The following is a 25,819-nucleotide window of genomic DNA, read 5'->3' on the forward strand; positions in this document are numbered from 1 at the left end:
TAAAGGACTATAAATATAAATATATTTATATTATTTTGATTTAATCCTATTATATTCATTTACAACACATTGAAATAAATATAGGGTGTTTACTGTAAATACAGGGCAAGTTAAAAGACCATAAATAAAAAAATAGTTACATTATTTTGATTTGATCCTATTGGTATCCATTTATACAGCACTGAAATAAAGATATAATATTTATTGTAAATGTAGGGTAAGTTAAATTACCATAAATATAAATATAGTTATATTATTATGATTTGATCGTAGTATTTATTGTAAATATAGGATAATTAAATGATCATAAATGTAAATATAATTATATTATTTTGATGATCGTGGTATTTATTTACACCATAAAGATATGCTATGTATTGTAAATGTATGATAATTAAAGAACCATAAATGTAAATCCACCAATATATTTTATATTTATTTATATTACTATCATAAATGAAATCACGGTACAACTTCGAGTTCCAATAAGTTTTGTAAGATCAAAATTAAATCATTTAAATTGTCATATGTTTATAACTAACAAAACATAATTATAATTATTTTTAATAAAAAGCAACTACAATCAATAAAAGTTTGTCTTTATTTACCATTTTTTTGTCAAACACAATCATATTTTAATTTATATTAGAGATATGTTAATATTAACAATAAAACATGTAATATTAATATGGAGTAACTTAAAGAACTATAAATATACACGTAGTTATATTATTTTTATTTGATCGTAAAACATAGTCATATTTTAATTTTATTATCAAGGCGCTTATATTAACAATAAAATATGTAATATTATGACACGTGTATGTTTGCCGTTCTAAAAAAACTTGAAAACTTTTTAATAAGTTATTTTTAGTATATTCATTTAAAACCTATTAGTTTTGCCTAACATGGTTATATATTTTCGAAAAATATCATATTTTGTTTGTTTATATTCAAAAAATGAAAAAATACATTAAATTATATATATATATATATATATATATATATATATATATATATATATATATATATATATGTGTGCGCGCGCGCGCGCTAGAAAAATCAAAAGTAAAACAAAACGTGTTTAAAATAAAAATATATATATATTCAAGAAAAAGGTAAAAAGGTAAAAGAAAAACATAAATAACATAGTTTTTATTCAAATAGTATATAAAATACAATGTAAGAATATATAATATGTCATCTCAAATTGGGTTTTAAAAAAAGTGGTTTTGATTTTTAAGAAATAGTCATTTATTAAAAAAAAAAAAAAAAAAAAAAAAAACCCTTAAGGGTATTAACGTAGCATTCTTTTTTATCAAATGTTATTGTTCATTACTTTATATGTTTTTGAATATTACATATGCTTAAAAATAACAAAGTTATATTGGTTCTATAAAATATTTATGCGCCAAACCCAAAAACTATGCATAAGTTCGAAATGCTTTTACAAATTAATCTTGCCATTTTTGTGAATATTGTCCAAAACAGAAAAACACATACTGTATTCTATTTGTAGCCAACTAATAAAACTTGTTGCTAGAAAAATAATCGCATAATCCGCTGCCCTTTTTCATTCTATTCCACTATAGCTTCAATATATACAACTGATGGACGGGTTAAATGGTTCAAGCATAACCACAACACAAGAAATCAACCAAAACCCATGTAATAGTTTTCTCAGAAGCGTTGTAATATGCTACACATTACTAGAGGGACAAAAAACAGCAGCCACATAACATAACAGGCACACAAGATGGGAGTTTATAAGAGACATTACTGGACCCCTGATGTAAAAGGCAGTAAACGGCATGCAGCAACTGATTCCAAAATCCAAGTATGTTGGATAATTTGAGACCGAGATTGTTGAGCAATGTCCTCAGCTGCAGCTAATCTTTGGAATCTTATAGAATCTTCATCGTAAAACTCAGAGTGATCCGAAAGGTCAGCATTGTAAACAACCAAAGATACCCGCTTCACATCTTCATCTCCATCTGCATCATTACTTGATGACAGTAATTGACCCCTGGCCTCGATAATTGTGCCTCCAGCAGTTGTAACCAACTCTTTGAGATCACTCTTGTGAGCTTCTATATAATCCCCAACAAAGTAAAATTCCAAATTCTTGAAAAGTTTTGGACCCTGCAACAAATACATATATATATATATATATATATATATATATATATATATATATATATATATATATATATATATATATATATATATATCATAATCAGCTCCTTAGTTTACACTGCAAATTTTAAACAAGTGATCGTTCATCAAAGATGAAAGATATACTAGATATTCAACTACATTTGACAGCTAATCTACTACGCCCTGCCCAGCAAAATACCTGAAAGGCCCTTGAATTGTACCGGCGTCTGACTTAGCTTTAGAGCGCGTTTTAGGATTTATTTTACCACTCCTCCCCCACTTTCTTTCTCATGAGAAGGCAGCCACCCCACCACCATTTTTGCAATTTTGGAGCTCAAAACCACCAATATTTTTGCAAAATCTTTCAAACACCAAAATCACCCACATTTTCAAGGATACACATGAAAATACCACAAAAGCATCGAGTAGTCGGGCACCACCGGTATGCACCGACCTGGGATGGGCACCTCCACAAGCATTCAGATCGTGGTTGCCCAACACTTTGGGAATCAACACACCCAATAGAGCATATACTAGTTGAGTATGATGTGGAGTGGGTTAGCTTTCGAGTATATAACGTTGTGGAGACTTTTGAACGATATAGTTGGGGAGGAGACTAAGATTTTGAAAATACATGCATGTGTGTCTAGTTAATGTGAGAATGGATGTAGACGCTCCGCATGGATGATTTAGAGGGTGGACCAGAGGGGATGAGAATGAGTGGTCCAGTTAGAGGTCATGAGATTGTTATGATCTACCCATGGAGTACCGTTACATAGACACTTGAGAGGGATGCACGAGTGAAAATTAGGATAATATTAGACGTGATATTTAAACGGAACAAACTCGAAGGGCGGATCAATTGGTTGATTAGGTGTGGTTGGCATAGGCACTATGGCATATAGTCTTTCTAAACGTCAACCCGCAAGACAAGGATGTCGGAGCAGTGAGGACACAAGACAATGTGGTATTGTATGCTTAGATGAGCAGTTCTATCTTTATTTCTTTTATATACAATGTCTTATGCTTATGCAACATTTGGTGTACATTTGACACCAAGGTCGGGTGACCACTCTACATACGTGCCTCATTTCAGCATTCCTGGTCCACGAACTAGGACATAGGATTCGGGAACTTTCATGGGCTTTCTCGTTCAACACTATTCTCAGGCCCACTCCCGTCGCGTTCGGACAGATTTCATTCGATAGTGGGTCTAAGAATAGTGTTGAAAAAGAAAGGCCATTGAAGTGATGGATCCTGTGTCTTGGCTCACAGACCACAAACGTTGAAATGAGGCAAATATACGGAGTTGTCACCCGATCCTTGATGGCGCATTTACACCAAATATTGCATAGGGCATCCTAAACAAAAGAAATAAGAACAGAGTCGGGCACCAAAACGTCATGTGTCATTGCAGCCCCCCTTAGTATCTATGCAAAAGTACTCTGTGGGCAGGTTTTCTAAATTGTGGGAGTGAACCCAATGTCAACATGGAAATACTCCCTAATCATTGGGACGGTCATAGCTATCTCATGGTCTCTGACTACACCGTTTAGTCTCATTCCCTCTAATCCGCCCTCTAAATCATCCTTGTAGAGCATCCGCATCCACTCTCACTCTAACTCGACGTATATGCATGTAAGATCAAAATATATGACGTCTCCCTAACCGTATCGCTCAAAAGCCTCCACAGCATTATACCCCAGAAAGCTAACCCGCTCCACACCATACTCAACCAACATATGCTCTATCGGGCGGGTGTGTCGACTCTTAAAGCGTCGGGCCAACACAATCTAAATGCAAATAGAAGTGCTCATATCTCACATCCTCAATCGACACGCGATTCCCGACTACTTGATGCTCGTGATGCAATCATTGTCGATTTTTACCTCTTTTAGGTGCCATATGAAATTGATGATGGATATAGTTAAGGAAGTACAAGACTTGAAAGAAAACTCCAAAAATTCGAAACCCCAAGTTTTCTACACTTCAACATCGGCCCCAAATGTGGTATTCTTTTATTTATTTATTTTTAAATATAGATGATTTTGGTGTTTGATTAGACGATTTTGCAAAAATAATAACAATAATAACAATGAAAAATGGTGATTTTTTTAGCTCTGAAGTTGCAAAAATTTTGGTGGGGTGACTGCCTTTTTGTGAGAGAAAAAGTGAAAAGTGGTCAAATAAATCTTAAAACGCCCTCTAAAGCCAAGTTAGACGCATGAGCATCTCAGACGCAATATGGACGCTGGAACAATTCAAGGGCATTTTGGGTATTTTGTTGGGCATGGCTGGAAAAAATCTCATGTCAATGTCTTAGCTGTGTTTGAGAAGTGTCTCAGGTAGCGGGTGTTTTTAGCGGTCCATGAGGCATCTCAATGACACTACTTTTAAATGAGTCTGAAGGGTTAGTGAAGCCGTAAAAGCTGATGAAAATCGAAATCCTCGTAGAAGTTCTATACTGAGAGTACTTTTTGAGGAAAGAACCGAGTCCAGAGGAACCAACCTACTATTTAAACATGAGTATTTTACTTTTGTAAAATATGCATAAAAATCCTTATATTTTGGCTCTAGTGACAATAAAGTCACCCTTGGTTTTTTTTTTTTTTTGCATTTGAACCATTGGAACCGGCTATCACTTGCAATTAAACCATTGGAACCGGCTATTTCCAGGTAACAATAGCAAGTTGCGATGGTTAAATTGTAAACAAAAAATATCAAGGGTGGCTTTTTTGTTAAGAGGCCAAAATATAGGTATTTTTTTGTTAATGCATAATAATTTTTAACCTCAACTCTTATATATTTTAAGATTAAATTATAATATATTTTTGCCAACATAACCATTACAATTTATTTGATTTTTAATATATGATAATAAATAAATACGATTTTATAATAATTCTATTTAATAAAATCTTAAAACCAATTAAAATGTAAAAATATATTGTTATGAAATATATCGTCATTTTTTTATGGAGCTAAATCAAAATTTGATACAAAATACGTCTACATACCAAGTACTTTGTTGAAAAATCTTCATATGGGTTGGTGTGTACCAAAATCACGATTAAAAAAAAAAAAGATGATCCGTAGATAAAAATTTATTGCCAATTGCATAAATAGGTTTTTAGAAAAGTATGAAATCATTGTTGACATTGGTAACCATTATAAAAATCCAAGAAATGTATGTCACTTTTAGATGATGAAATTAAATAAAAATTTGATACGAAATATGCATCCACATACCAAGTACTTGGTTGAAAACAATGCATATAATTCATCGATAAAGAAATACATAATAGTCTTGTTTGCATGACATTGAAGCTCTATTCTTGCGACAACTCAGCAATAAATATTCTTAATTTATATAGAATATAAAATATTACAATATACAATGTTTATACCAATATGCCTACGATTTTAAAAATACAAAAAACAAACGTCATACAGTCTTCTTTCTCTCTTGGATTTTTATAATGGTTACCAATGTCAATAGTGGTTTCATACTTGTTTAAAAACTTATTTATGCAACTCGTAAGAAATTTTCATTTACAAATCATCTTCCTTTTAATCATGATTTTGATACCTAGCAACCCATATGAAGATTTTTCAACAAAGTATTTGGTATGTGGATATATTTCATATCAAATTTTGATTTAGTTCCATCATAAAAAAAAGTGACGATACATTTCATAACAATATATTTTTACATTTTAATTGGTTTTAAGATTTTATTAAATAGAATTATAATTAAAAAAAAATCATATTTATTTATTATCATATATTAAAAATCAAACAAATTATGATGGCTATGTCAGCAAAAATAGATTATAATTTAATTTTTAAAATATATAAGAGTTGAGGTTAAAAATTATTATGCATCGACAAAAAAGTACTTATATTTTGGCCTATTAACAAAAATGTCACCCTTGATATTTTTTGTTTACAATTTACCCATCAAAACTTGCTATTGTTAGCGGTTACCTGAAAATAGCCAGTTCCAATGGTTAAATACAAAAAACATTAAAAAAAAAATTTTAAAATCAAGGGTGACTATTGTATATTGAACCAAAATATAGGGACTTTTAGGCAAACTTCCCTTTATCTTTTGTAACATAATTGATTACACTACTATGGTGTTGTACACTTGATTAGGTTTTATTTTTAGCTTATTATCAACTTATTTTGCTAATGTATTGGTTGTATTCAAATCTTCTAAAATTAATTGTGATACAACTTAGGAACGCCAACTAGTCACTAGTCCCTAGTTTACCAACCAGATCCAAGCCAAGCCTGGTGACCTTTGCAGCATTGATTACTAATGTTGATTTCCTAAAAAAATTGGAGGATGATCATCCTTTTATTTTAAAGGGGAAAAGATTGGTCTTACATTATTTAGAACTCTTAGCCTCCCAGCTTTGGGACCACCAGTACAGCCATGGGTATCTAGATGAACTTCATATGGTTCTTCATTCACAAGACACCCAGCTTCCATACAAGCATTTACCCCTGAAAACATTACAAATATCATTAAAAACTAAAAACCATCAACCACTGGGCCAATATCAGAAACCTTACATTCAACACTAACAATCCATACTCCATTCAAAATAGCCATCAGAACTTTATATGTCCTTGTGCATGCACCATTTGAATCTGTGGCAGCAATGACATGGGTAACATTAGGTTTCCAGTATCTGAACACTACTGCCTCATTATTGCTTGCAAATTCAACCACAGAGCACTGCAATTTCAAAGCTGTGGATTAAAAGGGAGGGACCCTTGATGAACACACATTAATTCTAACAAGTAACAAGAACAGCTTTTAATACCAACCTTTTCTTCTGTAGAAAGATCCGAGCCACAAAACACCAAATTCTGTCTGGCATCCAACGGTGTTGTGCAGGGATTCAGATGTGTAGATGTTCTGTAATCAGAATGACAAAAATAAACAAAACTACACAGAAAAGTTATATAAAAAAAAAACTGATACCTTTTCTCAGTGTCTTGCTTCACATCATCCGCCTCCATTTCGCTTGGAAATTTCATTTTTCTATGCTTTGGACATAACATTAAATAGGTGTCCTATAAAAGGCATAAAATTAGAAACCTTGTAATAAGAAATATAACAGCAATAAGTGTGCATAAATAATGGCTTACATCCCATCTGCACTCAGGAATGTAATATGCACAAGGCACATGGTAACTTCTTTGGCATGTCTCCATATAGCAGCCAAGACCAGCTCCCTTTTTACCACAGCTGCTGCATTTAAGCTTGTTAGCCCTTGTCACTTCTGATTCTAAATTCTGAATAATTCCATCCTTAAAGTAAATCCGAGGAGCCCTGTGATTGTAAATATCACTTGTAATCTTCACACAACAAAGAATTCTTTCAATGTTGTAAGCTCAATAACAATATAACATACCACTGAATACAATTTCTGTGAACATGTGTAACCTTAGAGAAGTTGGCCAAAGACCCCACTACTTCCTTCCCTTGGGCAAAAGACACAAATGGTCCACTTCCCTATACAATATATATATATATAAAATAACCTATCAAGATTCTTATGTCATCTTTTTTTACACAGACGAAAAAATTTGTCTCTAAAACTCACCTCTGTCTGACTAGAAGAATGACAAAAGGCACAAGGACGTTTTTTTGAATTCAACGCATCCTGCTGCCCGCTAGAAAGAGATTTTTCAATCTCAGTCTCCAATTTAGAATTGGTTGTAGCTACATTTTCAGAAGCCAAAGCATTTGTCTGAGGATGACCATTTATTTGCAAACCCGTATCTTTTAAGCCTTCGTTTGTTTTCTTTTGCCTTTTGGCTCCAATGGTTTGACTTTTAGCTCCTGAGGTGGATCTAGTGTTTGACACTAGATTCATCCCATTAACATCATTCTCAACTGGTCTCTTTGGTGAATATCTTACAGTATTCTGAAAGGGATGACCAACTAATGTTTGTTACAATATTATGACGACTATACAAAAACATGTATCACTATGATTCATAAAAACAATGATTATATTTCAATCAAAATTGATCTTATGCAAAAGTACATATACATATTATACATTCAAATCAAGAATATGACCTAGGCTATGTGTTATTTATTCCCATCTTTCAATGTGTCACGGTTTGTTTTATAACTTATCCCTGTTTTTTTTATTTTTTAATAGAAATAATAATTATTCATTTTAAAACATTTAACTTACTAAAGCTGCATTCTTACGAGACTATCCTGTGCAGCTTCACGATCTCTGTTTAAAGCAGCTCTTCCTGTTCTTGAAAGTGAACTTTCAGCTTCAGCAGCCAAAATGAGGCTTGCTGCTCCTACGATTGTTGTGAGAAAAATTGTGCTACAATCCTTCGACCAATCATCCGATGATGATGATGAAGATTCCATCTTTCAATTCTTAAACTTATATGATAAACAATTTTTTTAGAAACAGAGAGTTAAATTATGTTTCTGTAACAAATTTGGAGGGGTAATGAGTATTTATAGTAATTGAAAAAGAAAAAAACCTTTTTAACTGTCAAAAAAGAAATAGAAGAGAAAAGAGAGAGTTGTTCCCGTGATGTTGTGTGGCCTCACTAGGTGGCAGGGTGTTCCCGTGTGGGGCCACCATTGCCAGGTAGGACCCCACTGTGTGCGGAAGAGGCATAACATTTTGCCTTACTGGATAAAGAATGAAAGACAGAATTAAAAGATAACTAAGGTGTAAATACAAGTAGTGGTTACTACATTTTGCTCCAAACTTATTAGAGGTATGCTTGTAAAGTGTAAACTAGAATCACTGTAACCTTATAACTAAATAAGTAAACACGCAAGAAACATTTACTATAAGCGTCTGGAGTGAAGTATGATTCTACACAGACCACAATGGGCAAAGAAAGGGGAAATACGTGTATAGATGTAGTCAAATGTGAACTTTCATCTTAATAAACAGCAGAATGAGATTACTGAAATGAAAGGTATGTATCTTAAAATATTTAGCAATGCAAGTTGCTGGAATTCAAAACTTAAAACAACAATGGTCAATTTTTCATAAGCAATCGCTAACGATTGAACCAAATTTGCATGAACACACAGCATCTAGGGTAACGAAAAGAGTGCAGATGATACTTACAAATTCCGTAACACTGCTCGCTAAAACAGAGACTTTCTGATCCTTTAGGTTCTTTCTCGTTAACAGATCTACAGAACAGTAACAGTAAAACAGATGCAAATTTGCTCAGGCACACCAATCAAAACTTCTATATACAAATTATAGTGAACCGATCATACATATAACGAGGATTAGGAAAGCAGGACATCTAACCTAAAGAGGAAGATCAAAATCGAAATAGAATTGAATTTAGCGAATTACCTTGGGCTTTCTTGTCGAAATCGGAGGAGAGTCCTGGTCTGCTGCTCATTTTTTGTCGCATAATTGTCTAAAAGGATAAACAAAGATTAAAGACTGGATCCTTGGGGCTTGGTCTATGGGCTAGGGAAGCTACCATACCAATTACCAGACAGGTCTGCCGTTGTTTGGACCGGACTTCGTAATTTACCAGGCAGGTCGCCGTTGTCTAAAAAATTACATTTTTATATTTTATCATTAAATAAAATTAGCCGGGTAAAGTTTAGTTTCAATTTTAAATGTATTTTAATTATTAAAAGAATCAACAAAAATCAAAATATATTCATAAATTGAAAATTCATCAACAATTTAAGGAAAACATCTTTATCCGAAAAATGCAAATCTATTTTTATATAAATTTTAGCAAACATTTTTTATTTTTATAAAACCATCAAAAGTAAATAAAAAATCAAACTCTAAGAAACCTAATAATTGTATTGCTAGTCTCTCGTCTTTAGTATCTCATTTCCTTTAGTTTTCTAATCATGCTTGTTGCTTAATTGTTTAGGTGTATTTTGTGGTGGAAAATTGTTTTCATTTTCTAAGAAAATGTTTTTAGAAAATAGAATTGAGTTTTTATTTTCAGTTCTTAATGAAAATTTTAAAAAACGATATTTGGTTTGAAACGGTGGAGTTTTCATTTTTTATCTTAGAAACTTTGGAAAACTATAAAATTAGTTTTTCTAATTTACATGCAATTTGGAAAACTTAAAATTTTCATTTTCTTAGAAAACTTTAGAAAATTGAACAAACCAAACGTATTTTCAAAATTTCCACGTTTCTTGGAAAATTTTCCTAAAAAACTAGAAAAAATTTCACAACCAAACACACTCTTAGTGCTTTCTGGCTTTCTCTCTATGTTTAATGCTCTTCAGTGCTTTCTTCTTTCTCTCTATCTTTAATGCTCCACAAAGTTAATCAATGAATAATGAAACTGAGAAACTAAATGTTATTGGTTTGTTATTTTATGTATTGGTTGGCTAGGGTTTCTCGATCTATGATCTATCTATATTTTATTGTTTATTATTTTAGGCTTTTTAGCTTTTCAATATTTAGGGCAATAGGTGGTAATGGTATGGACGAATTTGAGGATGGTTGGGGCATGGCTTTTAATATATTATTATAATATATGAAAAACAAGAATTTTGAGTATTTTTTAATTCCACTGTTATTTGCTTTTACTAGTAGCATATTTCATTTGAGCATTACGGATTGTGAATTTGTATATTTGAATTGAATCCTTTGAATATCATAGACTTATAGGTTTGAGTATTTAAATCATATTAGTGGAAAGATTATTAATACTAACGATTGTTTTAAACATTAAAATTTTAATAAATATTACAAACATATATTGTAGAGTTATTAATATAGATTTTTTTGTTTAAGAAAAACATGGCTCCAACTAAAAAAATTTAATCGGATTTTTCTAAACGTAAAAGAAAATAAAAAGAAGCACAATTTATTGATAGTCAAAGAGGATCTATGGATCCATTTATTATCAAAAAAGTGTCAGAATATCGTCGCAATGAATAATCAGTTGTGGAAGAACATAAAGAAAAAGAAGAAGCCGAATTGCATGTGCCAGAAAATATGGATGACATGAAACTGTAGAAGAACCTAAAGAAGAACTTCATGATATTATGGAAGAACCTAGAAAAGAAGAAGTTGAATTGCAAGTGCCAGAAAATATGTCTTGTGTAGATGAAGACATAGACAATTTGAACGACAATGATGATGACAAAAAAGATATTACAATGAACATTTATGATCCTAGAAATGGGGACACTCTTGATACTAAGTGGAGAGATTTACTAGTGAAAAATGGTCCTATAAGAGATATATTAACAAGTAAAGGTCGTAAAGATGGAAGAAACATACGTTTTCGTAAAGATGGAAGAAACATACGTTTTTGTGCGGATTTTTACGATAAATACTTACTAAACGGGGAGAAGCATCATAGAGATTGGCTTGTGTAATCTAAGGATCTTGATAAAGTAGTTTATTTCTCTTGTAAGTTGTTTAAGAAGAAACCACAAGCAAGTAATCTAGCACATGATGGGATAAACGATTGGGGGTCTTTCCCGTACTTTGAAGATGCATGAAAGTAGTGCAGAGCATATCCATTATATGTCTCTTTGGTTTGACTTGCGTGCAAGGCTAGAAACTAACAATGTTATTGATAAAACTTTTCAATACGAAATCAAGAAAGAGACGCAACACTGGAGGAAGGTATAAAGAATATTGATTGCATTAGTGAATTTTTTATCGAAACAAGGTTTGGTATTCCATGGAAGTAATGAGAATTTATATGATGAAAATAATGGCAACTTTATGGCTTTAGTTGAAATGATCGCAGAGTAGGATTCAGTATTGGTTGAGCAAATTCGAAGGATACAAAATGATGAGATTCATTATCATTATTTGAGTTACAAGATACAAAACAAGTTAATTTTTTTGCTCGCTTCTAACATTAAAGATACAATCGTGAAAAAAGTTAAGGAAGCAAAGTATTATGCAGTAATATTGGATTGCACTATAATAGCAAACAATAACAAATGACATTGATATTAAGGTGTGTTGTTGTGTCTTCCACTCCTATAAAGGTTGAAGAATATTTTTGCAATTTTAAATTGCTTGTGACACCACATGGCAGGGGCTATTTGACTCATTTCAAAACTTACTACAAGATCTTGATCTTGACATCGATAATATCAGAGGCCAAAGTTATGACAATGGATCCAACATGAAGGGAAAACATAAGGGTGTACAAAGGAAACTTTTGGACATTAATCCTAAAGCATTTTACACCCCATGTGCTTCACGTTCTCTTAACTTGACATTATCATATATGGCAAACTTTTGTGAAAAAGCAGTAAAGTTTTTTTTGGAGTTGTTCAACGTATTTATACATTGTTTGTTGATTCGACAAAAAGGTGGAAATTTTTAAAAGACACTTTACCGAAACGAAGTCTCACTTTAAAATCATTGTCAACTACAAGGTGGGAAAGTAGGATCGAAAGTGTGAAAGCAATAGTTACTCAAGCTCCTAAGATAATAAAAGCTCTGCATAAACTTGTTGAAGAAGAGACATACATAAAAATCATATAAATGAAGCTACTTGTCTAGCAGAGTATGAACTTGGAATATTTGACTTTATAACAGGTATGGTTATATGGTATCATATCTTGGCTAAAGTAAATAACCTGAACAAACAAATTCAGTATGAGACTATGCGTATTAATGAGGTAATGAGTAGTGTGGGAGCATTTATTGAGTTTTTCAAAGACTATCGAGAGAATAGGTTTGAGATGGCTTTGGATTGTGCAAGCTATAGCTTCTGATTTGGAAATTGATCCGGTGTTTGTTGAAAAAAGCAATAAAAGAAGAGTTGCTCAAAAAAGACATTTTGATGAGAATAACGTTGGGTCATCTGAGTCGGTACATGAACTTTCACCTCAAGAGTCATTTAGGATTCAATATTTTTTGTACATAGTTGATCAAGCTATTGCTTCATTGGAGCGAAGTTTTGAACAATACAAACAATATGAAGCCATTTTTGGTTTCTTATTCACAGCAGAAAAGTTGAAGTCAGTGAATACTAGTGAGTTAAAGGCAAGTTGCAAAAATCTATAGAAGACGTTGCAAAATGGTTGTAACATCCATAAAATTCATGAAAATTTTAAACTTTTAAAATAATTCCACAAACCAACATTGATTACAAAATAGTTTCCAAAACATATTTATTATCAGAGTTTTCCCAAAGATCATAAAACAAAACATGAGGAGGTGCACGATCACGCATTTGCCTTCCCGTGATCATCGGAGGTACTTGAAACCTAACCCAAAACTGTAAGCCCAAAGCATAGTGAGTTTCCCCCAAAGTACCAACAAACATACAAATAACACATAAACTAAAACAACATACTTTGGGTCCAATCAACCGCCGGGTTCAAATACCCCAGGCCCCTCAACCATCGGGTTGGAATGCCAACGTTCTATGGGTCCAATCATCCTCGGGATGGAATACCCTCGAGCCCATCCAACCATCGGGTTGGAATGCCCTTTGGCTTACACAAAAAGTAGTGAAGCCTTAGCCACCGACCAAACATGTGCACATATAACAGATAATCATATAACAGTCTACAGTCAGTCAAACATATCTATAGATCACTAAGAATACCATTATCCTATATACCAGGATATCGATCTAACAGATCACTATATCGCAAAATCATACATAACAGGATATCAAATCCAAAGGGTCGGCCTTGGTGCCTTTGACCTGTAAGTACAGTGAGGAAAACTCACCTCACACAGTTGAATCCCATTGAACGTCTCTGACTATTGGCTCACTAAAATCCATGCACTATCACAACATAATAATCATCCAATTAATACTTGGATTACAATCTAAGCTGATAGTCCATTATTAGGGTAAATGGCCACTTTGCCCTTTCCTTAGTTGGGCTAAGACCCAGGCCCAAATCTTAATCCAAAGGCCCAATCCCTAAATAACCATCCAAGGCCCATAATTGGCCTAATTTTCCAAATTGGGCCCAAATCCTACCTGGGCCTTATCCTAAAGTCCAATCCTTCACTTAGCCTTTAACATCAACACTAAGATAGCCCAAGCATCCAAGCCCAAAAAGGTGGCCCAAACTTGAAGCCTAAAATCGCAAAGCCTACAAATTGAGTACGCGGGGCGTACCCAGCTGTACACTAAGCGTACTCCCCTGTTAAGCCATTATTCCCATGTAACATCCAAAATTTCAAACCAATTTAAACTTTTTAAAACATGTCAAGTTCATCAAAACATTACAAGTTTGTTTTCAAAATATTGATTATCAGAGTCTTTTCCCATAAACATAAACATAATAGGAGGAGCTGTACAATCAAGCCTTGGCCTTGCCTCGACCCCCTGATGTACCTAAAACAATAAACTGAAACTGTAAGCCCAAAAGCTTAGTGAGTTACCCCCAAAATACCGATACACATACAGTCCACATAGCAATATCAACATTAACATATCATATCAATCAAAACAGAACAGCATGTACTGGGTCCACATCTTCACAAGCTGGACTACCCCTGGGCCCTCAGTACGAGTCCGGAATGCCTAACAGGCCCTCAGCTCGTATCTGGAATGCCATCAAGCCCTCAGTAAGAGTCTGGAATGCCTACCGGGCCCTCAGCTCGTATCTGGAATGCTCCCGAGTCCTCAGTACGAGTCTAGAATGCCTACAGGGCCCTCAGCTCATATCTGGAATACTCTAGGGTTTGTTGGCTACCGCACGGAGCAGTACAACCTCAACCCATCCCACATAACATGTCGACATGTATCATAACTAATGCACATACATATAATCATACAGTATCACAGGTATTCCTACAGGTCTACCCGACTAGCATATCTGTTGGATTAGTGTCTAAGTCCATAACTATTTTGGTATGTACTTGACCCGATGGTGCATGGTCCTTTTGGGTTGCCTTCACCAAAGCAACTTGATTGGAGAAATGAATAAAGAAAGAGAGGATAATATGATTTATTAATATGTTATAAGAATAATATATTAAAGGAGAAATCATATTTGTTTAATTAATATTGGTCAATAATTAATTGAGAATTAATTTTGTGATCAAGTGTAATTAATTAAACTTGAGGGGCTGATTTGTAATTATGAGATAGTTACAAAATAAGGTAAGGATTATCTTATAAGGGTGGTGAACGAATTTAAGGTTGGAAAGCCTTAGAATTTGAGTATGATAAGGATTCAAGGATTATCTTATTGGTTGCTTAATGGATAATCAACTAGATAAGGATAATGACTGAAACCCTATCTCTACACCTATATAAACAACCCCAAGGTCATGAATTCGTGTATCCCTTCCCAAGAAGTCCCAAATACGAATTCTAACCTCCCTCCTCTCTCCTTATACCTTCTCCACTTGCTTATGGTGTTTGTAAGCCATTAGAGGAGTGACACTTGTGACTCTCTGCTTTCCAAGGTCAATTCAAGGAGGAATTGGATTGTTATTGCTACATAACAATCAAGGTATGTTCTTAAACCTATTTACATGTGAATTCTGATTTCCATATGCTAGAATTAGGGTTCAAGTCTTGGATTCAAAGTATGTACAATAGAGAAACCTAGATCCAAGCTTTAGGGTTCGTATGAGCACATAGGATGTCTTATGACCAAAACCCATCAGTGGTATCAGAGCCATGATTGGTTTCTATTGTATTGATGCTTGTTGTAACTGAAAAAATTCGATTTTTTGCATTCTGGAGGCTGGACTCGCCGAGTCCATGGCTGAACTCGCCGAGTCCAAGGTGACTCGACGAGTCCAAGCCTGACTCGACGAGTCAACTCGTCAGAAGGAGGGTACTTCGGGATTTCTTGCTGTTTTTGCTTATGGATAATTACCTTATCATGTTAGATTAATATTAATCCGATTATATGATATATTTGACTATATTTTTAATCTAATTGAAGATATTTATCAATTAATTGGATAATTGTTTCCTTATAAGATAATTGATTAATTATTTTAAGTAAATTGATAAATTATTTTGCAAGAAATCATCAAATATGGATAATTATGTGATTAAATGTTAATTTGAATTATTTGTTATTTGATCCTTGTTGTTGTGAAAAGTTTCATATTTGGCCCTTTAGGTTTTATAGTTTAAATTTGAACCCCAAAAGTTTTGTTGTTTTGAAATTTAAATAGTTGAAACCCTAATGTTTTGAAAAAGATTTCAAAACTTGCCCTCAAGTTTTGGAATTTAAATTTTGATTAAATGGTTTAATTTTGATGTATATTTAAATTCTAAACCCTTATGGTTTGAAATGTTTCAAAACTTGCCCTTAAGTTTTGGAATTTAAAAGTTGATTAAAAGTTTAATTAGGAATGTTAAATTCTAAAACATCTAAGTAATTTTGAAAAAAGGTTCAAATCACACCCTTATGGTTTTATTAATTAATTAAGGTGTATAATTAAAAGAGATTTAATAAATCCATTAAAGTTTAGGTTAACCATTTAATATAATTAAAAGTGTAATTGTTAAAGTTAACCACATAGTATTTTAAAAGTTATAAAATACACCCTATACTATATATAACATTAAAAGTCTAACATTATATATATGTATAACTAAAAGTCAGTCTTACCGTTAGTAGGCCTCATTCACGAAGCTGGTCTATAAGGGGTGTTTAAGGAAATTGCCTATAAAATGGCGATTGAATGGGTATCCACTCTTACCCACCGCACTCTTGACTAGTGGAGGGTCGTTAGCCGAACGGGTAGGATAGGACGAAACCTTCCATTATAAGTATAATGAATTATCAAGTAACTAAATGTTTTATAAAATTCCCAATCTTAGTTACTTAGGCAAAAGTGAATTGATGCAATTCCATGAAATTACACTTTGTGCCCTTGCGAAGACGTTAGTGGAGCGTGTGTGGTTAACCGGCACACTAAATGGGTCTTAGCAAAGGTAGCAAAGGGTGACTCAATGTTTGTCATAGTTTGGTGGAGCGTGTGTGGTTTACCGGCACATCGAATAGGTGACTGTAACATGTGAGGGAACCATGTAAGTTTGCATGGTTATTCACACCCGCTTTGTGATCCTCGGCATCCCAGTCACAAACTAGAGGGGCATATCGAGATATAAACATGCCATTGAAAGTTCAATGTATCTCAAAGGATCTAGGAGTTTTCATAGATTTAAAACTTAAATTTCTTTTTCGTTTTTCGTGGTGGAAATTAGTGAATCGTCATTCACTTACCTTCAAATATTCTGCAATTAGGGTTACGGCATCCCTCTCCCGAGTTGTAGAATATTGTGTTGGGTCCTAGCCTTGGAATTTCATTTGGGTGATTTACCAAGGACTCAATCAATCAACTAACTTGAATTCGTTTTCTCCCGTATTGTAGATGTCAAAGTTCGACAACTATGGTTTTCCCAAATCCCGTGGAACAAACATTCCACATGAAGATGGTATTCCACGATTCAATCGAGGAACAAGAAATCATGCTTCACTTCCTCCTCCTCCTCCTATTATTCTCTCCCTCCACTATGATTGGTTCCTATTGTTCTCCCCAACCCACAAGATCGAAGAATTGAAAGGTTCAATATCACTAAAGCCCTATTGGAAATGAAACATGAAGATGGTAAATCCGTGTGTGCCCACGTTCTAGGAATGAAATCACACATTGATAGGTTGATAATGTTGGGTGTGTCATTCCCAGATGAGTTGGCTGTGAATTGGGTTTTGCAGTCACTTCCTGAATCATATAATGAGTTCAAAAGAAAGTATTATATGATGAATCATGACGACAACCTCATTGACCTAACTTACATGCTCATTGCTGCTGAATCAGAAATGATTTGGCGAAGCAATGGAGCGTATTTGTTGGAAAAGTCAACCAACCATGCTTCCAAGGACGTTCTAGGAGAACCGACCTGCGTTTGCTGCCAAAAGAGAGGGCGTTGGATACAAGTCTGCCCAAAGATCCTGAAGAGTCCAGAAGATGGGAGAGTCAAAGAGTATGGCTGCGCTTCAGGTAAATTCCACTATCTAACTCCATTAAGTTCCTATTCATTAATTCTTAATACATAATGTAATAAGATTGCATTTGAATGTTTTACAGGATCGGTGAAAAGAAAGGAAACTTGGTGAAAGAACAAGATGAATCTAATCACAAGGAATGGATCTTGATCGCATTGACTTGAAGATTAGATTTTGAGCTTAGATAGTTATGATAGAGTTGTTAGAAATTTCCTTTTGTACATAGTTTTCAATGGATTTTTGCATTGTAAGGACAAATGTTTCCGCTGCTTTTATAAATAAAATAAAATTTTTTTGTTTGACTTATTTATTTATCTATTTCCTTGCAATGAAATCGTTATGAAAATTGGTGTTTGCATATTTCTACAACAAATGGATATGATTCTTATTTATGGTGTTTATGGAAAAGTCAAGAATTTACCAAATAGGGAGAGTTTTCTCATCGCCCAAGTTTCAATTGGACAGAAATTTGGAATCGTGCAACTTGGTTGCACGATGAATGAGAAATTTCATATTTGGAAATTAGACCAATTCGTTGACAAAGTGTCAAGTGAAGGACTAGAAGATCGAGTACACAAAGTTGCGTGTTGATCAAGACCACCATAAGAGTAACAAAGACATTCGTCATGATTTACTAAAGGTTTAGTAAATATGATTATACTTACAAGATTAAGTGTAATTCTGAATTGATTAAAGGGTTTAGATCAATAGCAGAACGAATAAGAAGAATCAAGTAGGCAGAAAGATAAAAGTTTCTCCATTCTAAGAAGATGGGAGAGTACCTTTTATGCTTTATGATAGGTCTTAATGATTAAGAACCATATCTCAATTGATCCTCTAAGTGAGTCTTAGTACAATTGTATGTCTGAGAAGAGGAATCAAGAATTGAAGAAATGGTTAAATCAAGAAGTCAATCATACTTCGTTCCAATGATAAATCTTAAAGTTAAGATTGTGACATTGAGTGAAAAGTCTTAAGAAGGTTTGAAACATTCATCAAATGTGGAAAGTTGTGATGTCTTGGATAAGACAAAGACCAACTAGGACCAATTTATGAAGAGTTTTGATAAAAGCTACACTAACTCTTGAATATTTGTTTATCAAGAAATGTTTTGACAAGAGAATCTTATATGTCAAGGAGTCAGTGGGAGTCTTAATGGTCTTGAAAAGTTTCAAGAACAAATCAAATAAACCTTATCGATCATCACTAGCACACGAGTTGAGGTTTACAACCTATCGTGTTGACATTATTTTGATTCTGTGCCAATCCAATCGAGTTAATTATGCATGTGAGTTCTATGAGTTCTCATTTTGAACGCATAAAAGGCAAAGCACCTTAATCAATGAAAGGTACATTGATAAGAAAAGATGAGCCACTTAACTACTTGGAAGACATGGTGGGCAGCTGTGCTACCATAAGGTAAGAAATCGAGATTAAGAAAGTTCGATCCATATGAGTTTGAATTTGTCATAAACTTTGGTTTTAACAAATTCACATGAATAGGAACAAATACACTGTTTAAATCTAAGTGTCATAAGATTTCCTCCTTCATGAAAATGATTGTGAGGAAATGCTTTCACTAAGACAGATTTTAAGAAGATAGTGATTGTAAAATTGCATTCTCGAATTCAATTATGGTTATGGCATCCCTTTCCATAATTTGAATTGTGAGGTTTGGCAATTAGTCTTAATTAGACACACATATGAACTATCGAAGGCAAATGTGTATAAGTTCAAGAAACGTTGATAAAAGATTATCAAAGCACTAAGTATTAGAAACATGAACTTAAGAAATTCAATAAGCATTGTTTTTCTGAAAGTTAAGATGTTTATGAATACATGTCGAAGCTAGTGGGAGCATAAGTGTTATGTTTTATAATAATCATCAAGATAGTGGGAGCATAAAAGTTATGATTGCATGATTATTAAGGAAAGTATTGCAAGGTTAACAATATTAATTATAGAAAACAAGAGTCATACTTTGCAAAGTCGCAATAGTTGAAGAGTTGTTTTGCTATAATTAAGGGAGAGAATATTATGCTTCATTTCAAATCTAAAGGTTTAGGTTGAGAAATGTTAATAAAATTTAGTCAAAGGTACAAAGTGTGTTCTTAAAATTTCGATTATGATTACGGCATCCCTCTTCACAATTCGAATTTTGAGAACATAGCAAATAAAACATTATGCGTCGTGTCCCATACACTTTGGGTATAGGATCGATTGCAAGTGCTTTAATGTTTGACCATTCTAAAATTTTCCAAATGTCGAGCGCATTTAGAGGGAAAAGGGACTAGAATTGGTTTTGACTAAAATAATTAAACAACTATCAAAGGACAATCCAAGTTCGACGAGGATTGGTCGCTTGTGAGTAGTTGGAAGTATAGTATTGGAAAATATGGAAATGTTTCCATATTGGATGGACCATATCGACATCATTACGAATAGATAAGATTCTATTAAGAATGAGTTGTCATATGGAACATATGGAAGTGTGTCCATATTGGGAATTGAATATTGAGAAATCTATGACTAGATTAGAAACATCACATCTATGGAATTGTCTTGTAACAATCTCCGATAGAAGACTTTGTAATATCATTGGCAATAGTCTTTGTGACTTTGGTGCAGTGACATTACAAAAGAGATCATTGCATAAAATGTTAGAATCTAGCATATTCTATAAGTAGCAAGAATTTGATATTCTTTCACTTATGAAAAGGATTTGGAGTTGTGAAATGAGAATGATTGGAAATGTATTCAATGTGATCTATTTCACAAAGTAAGAACCATAGGTAAACATTGTGTGCATGCTGGGAGCATGGGACAAGTGTTATAATTCAAGTAAGAAGTTGATTACCCGAAACTACAAATAATGAGTAATCAATATGGTGATAAATAAAAGGTGTTTTATTTATGCTCAAAGGGTTGAGGCCATATGGGATTAGTATTATTCTTGTGTTTCACATTTGCATGTTTTGACTTCCAGAATAATTGAGTTTATTAAGAATAATCGAATTATTCAAACGGGCCACAGTCATTCATATGTTGGAAGTAGGTATGAATGAAGACTGTCGTGAATTGGTGTGTGGATTGTCTAAAAGAGTATTAGACATAAGCAAATGTTTGCTGCAACGTTCATGAGTGCTTATGAATGTGATTTGAGCATTGGATTAGACCCACGCTCACTTGGATCACTCCATGAATTGTATCACGAGTGATTAGTGAGACGATAACATCTTATATTCTTGAAACCGAGATGTGTGAGTTGTATCTTGCAAATCGGTTACACATTGATAATATGTAAACGCACCAGTAACTTGGTGTTATAAAACATATTGTTGTGTGTGATTCGGTGCGTGAGTACAAGCAAGCATTGTATCAAAGTTTATCCGTTCCTTTTATCCAAAGTAGGATAAAAGCGATATCTTTGGGCCCCTCGATGGTTTAGTGATGACAAACGTAAATGCTCGGCCGGGCTAGGGCTAATTTGATTTGTTCAATTAGTCAGTCGTCATAAATCGGAATCGAGATAGAGTACAAAGAGAACGATTTGAAATCATTTCTCATATGATATCTAGAATGGAGGAATATATGATCCCTTATCTAAGGACACGCGTATTTGATATGATCAGAGTTGACAGCGGCTTTGGAAAGCTACGATTGCAGATTGGGATCCGAAGTCATACGCAGAATAGTTATTAGACTTATCCAAGTGGGAGACTGTTGGATTAGTGTCTAAGTCCATAACTATTTTGGTATGTACTTGACCCGATGGTGCATGGTCCTTTTGGGTTGCCTTCACCAAAGCAACTTGATTGGAGAAATGAATAAAGAAAGAGAGGATAATATGATTTATTAATATGTTATAAGAATAATATATTAAAGGAGAAATCATATTTGTTTAATTAATATTGGTCAATAATTAATTGAGAATTAATTTTGTGATCAAGTGTAATTAATTAAACTTGAGGGGCTGATTTGTAATTATGAGATAGTTACAAAATAAGGTAAGGATTATCTTATAAGGGTGGTGAACGAATTTAAGGTTGGAAAGCCTTAGAATTTGAGTATGATAAGGATTCAAGGATTATCTTATTGGTTGCTTAATGGATAATCAACTAGATAAGGATAATGACTGAAACCCTATCTCTACACCTATATAAACAACCCCAAGGTCATGAATTCGTGTATCCCTTCCCAAGAAGTCCCAAATACGAATTCTAACCTCCCTCCTCTCTCCTTATACCTTCTCCACTTGCTTATGGTGTTTGTAAGCCATTAGAGGAGTGACACTTGTGACTCTCTGCTTTCCAAGGTCAATTCAAGGAGGAATTGGATTGTTATTGCTACATAACAATCAAGGTATGTTCTTAAACCTATTTACATGTGAATTCTGATTTCCATATGCTAGAATTAGGGTTCAAGTCTTGGATTCAAAGTATGTACAATAGAGAAACCTAGATCCAAGCTTTAGGGTTCGTATGAGCACTTAGGATGTCTTATGACCAAAACCCATCAATATCAACTGGCATACATCACTAACTCAAACTCAACATATCAATAACTACTAGGATATCAAATCCAATGGGCTGGCCTTGGTGCCTTAGACCCCTTAGTATAGTGAGGATAACTCACCTCGCAACTAACGTCAGAAACTAGAAAGCTTCAACTCCCGAATCACCAACACGAACTTCACTACCTATAAATGCCATAAAGACCCTTTTTCATAAGTTTCCAAATTATCAGAATACCCTCAGAAGTCATCTGGTCAACTCTTGGTCAAAGTCAACGCCCACAGTCAAAGTCAACATCCATGTTGACTCGACTCATCGAGTGCAGTTCACCGGCTCGTCGAGTCCTTCCTGAACTCGAGAAGTCGTGAAATCCTTGACTGGCTCGTCGAGTTCTCCTTTAACTCGCCGAGCTCATATGTGTCCAAGAATCGGGGGAACCTTAGTCGACTCGCCGAGTTTACTAACGACTCCTCGAGTTCAAGGCAAACTTCAACGGACTCGTCGATTTGTTCATCAACTCGTCGAGTTCACGGCCAAATTCATCGGGCTCGTCGAGTTGTTCATCCAACTCGTCGAGTCCTCGCAGACCTCCATCCATGCAGACGCTTTTTAAGCCATGGCAAGGCTCCAAATTACAGATCCAAGCTTCTAAGGCATGTTTATCACGTAAAGTTGCAAACTTTACGCACATGCAAGGTTCTAAAGGCTTTAAATGACCAATCTAAGCTTCCAATGGAGTTTTACACCTTGGGAGAGTCTCATCCTTGCACAAGCTGGAAACTTTATGTACTAAGAAGCCCAAAGGAGCTCAGTTCTGAAGTTACAACTTCAGATATAAGATTGCAAAGAAGAGTAGCTTCCAAACATATTATGAAAACCCTAGAAGTTGCCCAATATAATGAATGAGGTTAGGGTAACGATTTATACCTTCCAGAAGATGCTAACTATAATAGATCTTAGGTCCTTCAAGCTCCTTGCTTCTGAATGCTTGATCTCCAAGCTCTTTTCTCTCCAAGAAAATCCTCCTTCAAGCTTAAGAATGCACAAGATGAGCTCACACACGATTAGGGCTTTAGAAGGACAAGAGGCAATGAAGGGGAGGCTAGGGGATGGCCAATGATCCTTTAAATAGGGTGAAATGCCCTGAAATTTAAGGTTTCATCTGCCAGCTCCTACTCATTGAGTCCCTTTGTGGACTCGGCGAGTAGGTCACTAAATTCGCGATCCCACTTCGCTGCTACTCGACGAGTAGGGAAGCCTTAACTCGTAGAGTATGACTTAAAACTAAAGAAATTCTTTATTTAGATCCATACCTGAGAATCGGGGCATTACAATTCTCCCCCACTTGAACTAGACTTCGCCCTCGAAGTCCTCTGGAATAAACAACGTTGGGTAGTGCTCGCGCATCTCTGCCTCCGGCTCCCATGTCCACTTGGATCCCCTCTGATGTTCCCACTGCACCTTCACCAAAGGTATTTCCTTGTTCTGCAAAATTTTATTTACTTCTTTTTTATAGTTTATTTTAGCACATTTCATTCGCATTTTAGTTAATTTCCATGCATATTTTCTTTTTGTTATTTTATGACCATTTCGGATACTTTCTAGTTTCCTAGGCATAATTGAAGATTTTTGGAGACTAGCGGAGCGGAATCTTTGGGAGGCGATTGGACTTGGAGGACAACAAGGATTTTGGGCTTGATGGCTATGGAGGTGAATCATGGAGTAGGCTTGTCAATTACTTGAATGCATGGAAGAATTGAACTTTAAATTTGCAAGATGCAGGAGAATTTTCGAGTGTGCGGAGATTGATAATCGGACGTTTACAGAAGCTATGAGTGATTTGGAGAAGACAAATTGGGCTCAAACTGAAGAAATCTTGAAGAAAAATGGGCTAGGAACTGATCGGGCTCAAGCTGGGCAAATAGGCTAAGTTGTGAAGGCCCAACACTTGTAGAAGGCCAAAACCCCGTCATCTTACACAGACCGCGTAAGGTTTCCATGCGGCCCACGTGGATTCCTGCAGGGGCATTTTCGGGATTTTGTTTGGAGCTCTATATTCGGAAGGTTGGTGTGCCACTTTAGCATTATATTGGACATCCGATTTTGGAGCATTTTCTGTGGAGTTTGGAAGACTTTTGAAGGCCAAGAACACTTCAATAACATCATCTTTTCACCTCTTGATTCTTGTTAAATGTTTGGTACAATCTTTTCTAACTTTGTTTTCTTGTGTTTAGCCATGTTAGGCTAAGCCAAAATTGGTTGACTTTGGTGAAATCTTTTGACTAGTTGTTGAATGTTGAAGAATCCATAAACTTGTTCTTGAATCTTTATCGAATGTTTTGTGTTTTAACATATTATCACTACTTATATGTTTTTATTCATGAGTTTAAATGTGATTGTGGTGATAGTTGGCTAATTTCTTGATTAAGTAAAAGATCCTCAAAATAGCAAGCAACATATGATTTTTGTGTTAGTTTTGCTTCACACAATCATGAAAACATTTCCTCCAACATGGTAGTGAAAGCATTTGACTCCTTTTGGATTTGGTGACTTTTTAGTTCTTAATGCTAGTTGACTTTCACGAATTACATGCTTAATAGAAATTGTGACTTTGACTAAGGAAATTGTTATGAGCTTCTCTAACCATTTCAAAAACTAAGAAAAGTCTAGGTAATCTCAAGCCTCTTGGATTACTATAGCCAAATTAAGGATTTAAAACAAGTATTCTACCATTGGATTCTAATGATATGTTCATCAAAAAGTCAAAATGAGGAAATCTTAAGTCAACCATCTTTCTCTTATTGATTTTACATCAAACTCTTGTTTTTGTTGAAATTGTCTAGTTAAACCTTAGTTTAATCCTAGTTTATTTCAAGTATTTCAAAAGACCAAACCCCCCATTTTTAATTTATTGTTACTTTTACAAGTATTTTTACAAAGATATTTTCATAGAGTTATAAAATTGAACCAATCTTCGTGGATACGATCCCTTTTACCGCTATACACTATTTTAGTGTGCAAGATTTAGGGTTATTAATTTTGTTGGCCTCGACAACCACCAATCACATAGAAATCTTTGTGGCTTCGAGAGTATACTTAATCAAGCTAAGAGACTCTATGTCATGAAATAACATTAATCATATTCTTCAAGATATTT

The 25,819-nt window shown here is 34.3% G+C and overlaps 2 protein-coding genes across 9 annotated transcripts; one reads left to right on the forward strand and one right to left on the reverse strand.

Annotated features, from left to right (window-relative positions):
- Window positions 1-1,548: 1,548 nt before the first annotated feature.
- LOC145087716 (BRCA1-associated RING domain protein 1-like) lies at window positions 1,549-9,689 on the reverse strand. 8 transcript variants are annotated; one of them, XR_013700863.1, is made up of 13 exons: window positions 9,537-9,689; window positions 9,297-9,364; window positions 8,692-8,845; window positions 8,399-8,587; window positions 7,779-8,102; window positions 7,587-7,687; window positions 7,321-7,504; window positions 7,154-7,245; window positions 6,997-7,087; window positions 6,739-6,904; window positions 6,551-6,669; window positions 2,357-4,666; window positions 2,011-2,142 (listed from the first exon to the last, which is right to left on the reverse strand). XR_013700863.1 is itself a non-coding variant. In XM_079025753.1 (12 exons), exons 4-12 carry the CDS (start codon window positions 8,570-8,572, stop codon window positions 1,777-1,779), a joined length of 1,617 nt encoding a protein of 538 aa, XP_078881879.1. In that variant the 5' UTR covers window positions 8,573-8,587; window positions 8,692-8,845; window positions 9,297-9,364; window positions 9,537-9,688; the 3' UTR covers window positions 1,549-1,776. The 8 variants fall into 8 exon arrangements, 7 of the variants coding, with proteins under 7 accessions (XP_078881879.1, XP_078881880.1, XP_078881882.1 ...); XM_079025753.1 differs by lacking the exon at window positions 2,357-4,666 and having other exon boundaries at window positions 1,549-2,142; window positions 9,537-9,688; XM_079025759.1 differs by lacking the exon at window positions 2,011-2,142 and having other exon boundaries at window positions 4,538-4,669; window positions 9,537-9,688.
- A 2,013-nt stretch (window positions 9,690-11,702) lies between these two features.
- Window positions 11,703-13,208, forward strand: LOC145089852 (uncharacterized). Its single transcript, XM_079028244.1, has 3 exons — window positions 11,703-11,804; window positions 12,229-12,474; window positions 12,861-13,208. Exons 1-3 carry the CDS (start codon window positions 11,703-11,705, stop codon window positions 13,206-13,208), a joined length of 696 nt encoding a protein of 231 aa, XP_078884370.1.
- The last annotated feature ends 12,611 nt before the right edge of the window (window positions 13,209-25,819 follow it).

Source organism: Lactuca serriola, chromosome 2 (assembly GCF_051521515.1).
Source record: "Lactuca serriola cultivar US96UC23 chromosome 2, Lser_US96UC23_V15, whole genome shotgun sequence".
Lineage (NCBI taxonomy): Eukaryota > Viridiplantae > Streptophyta > Magnoliopsida > Asterales > Asteraceae > Lactuca > Lactuca serriola.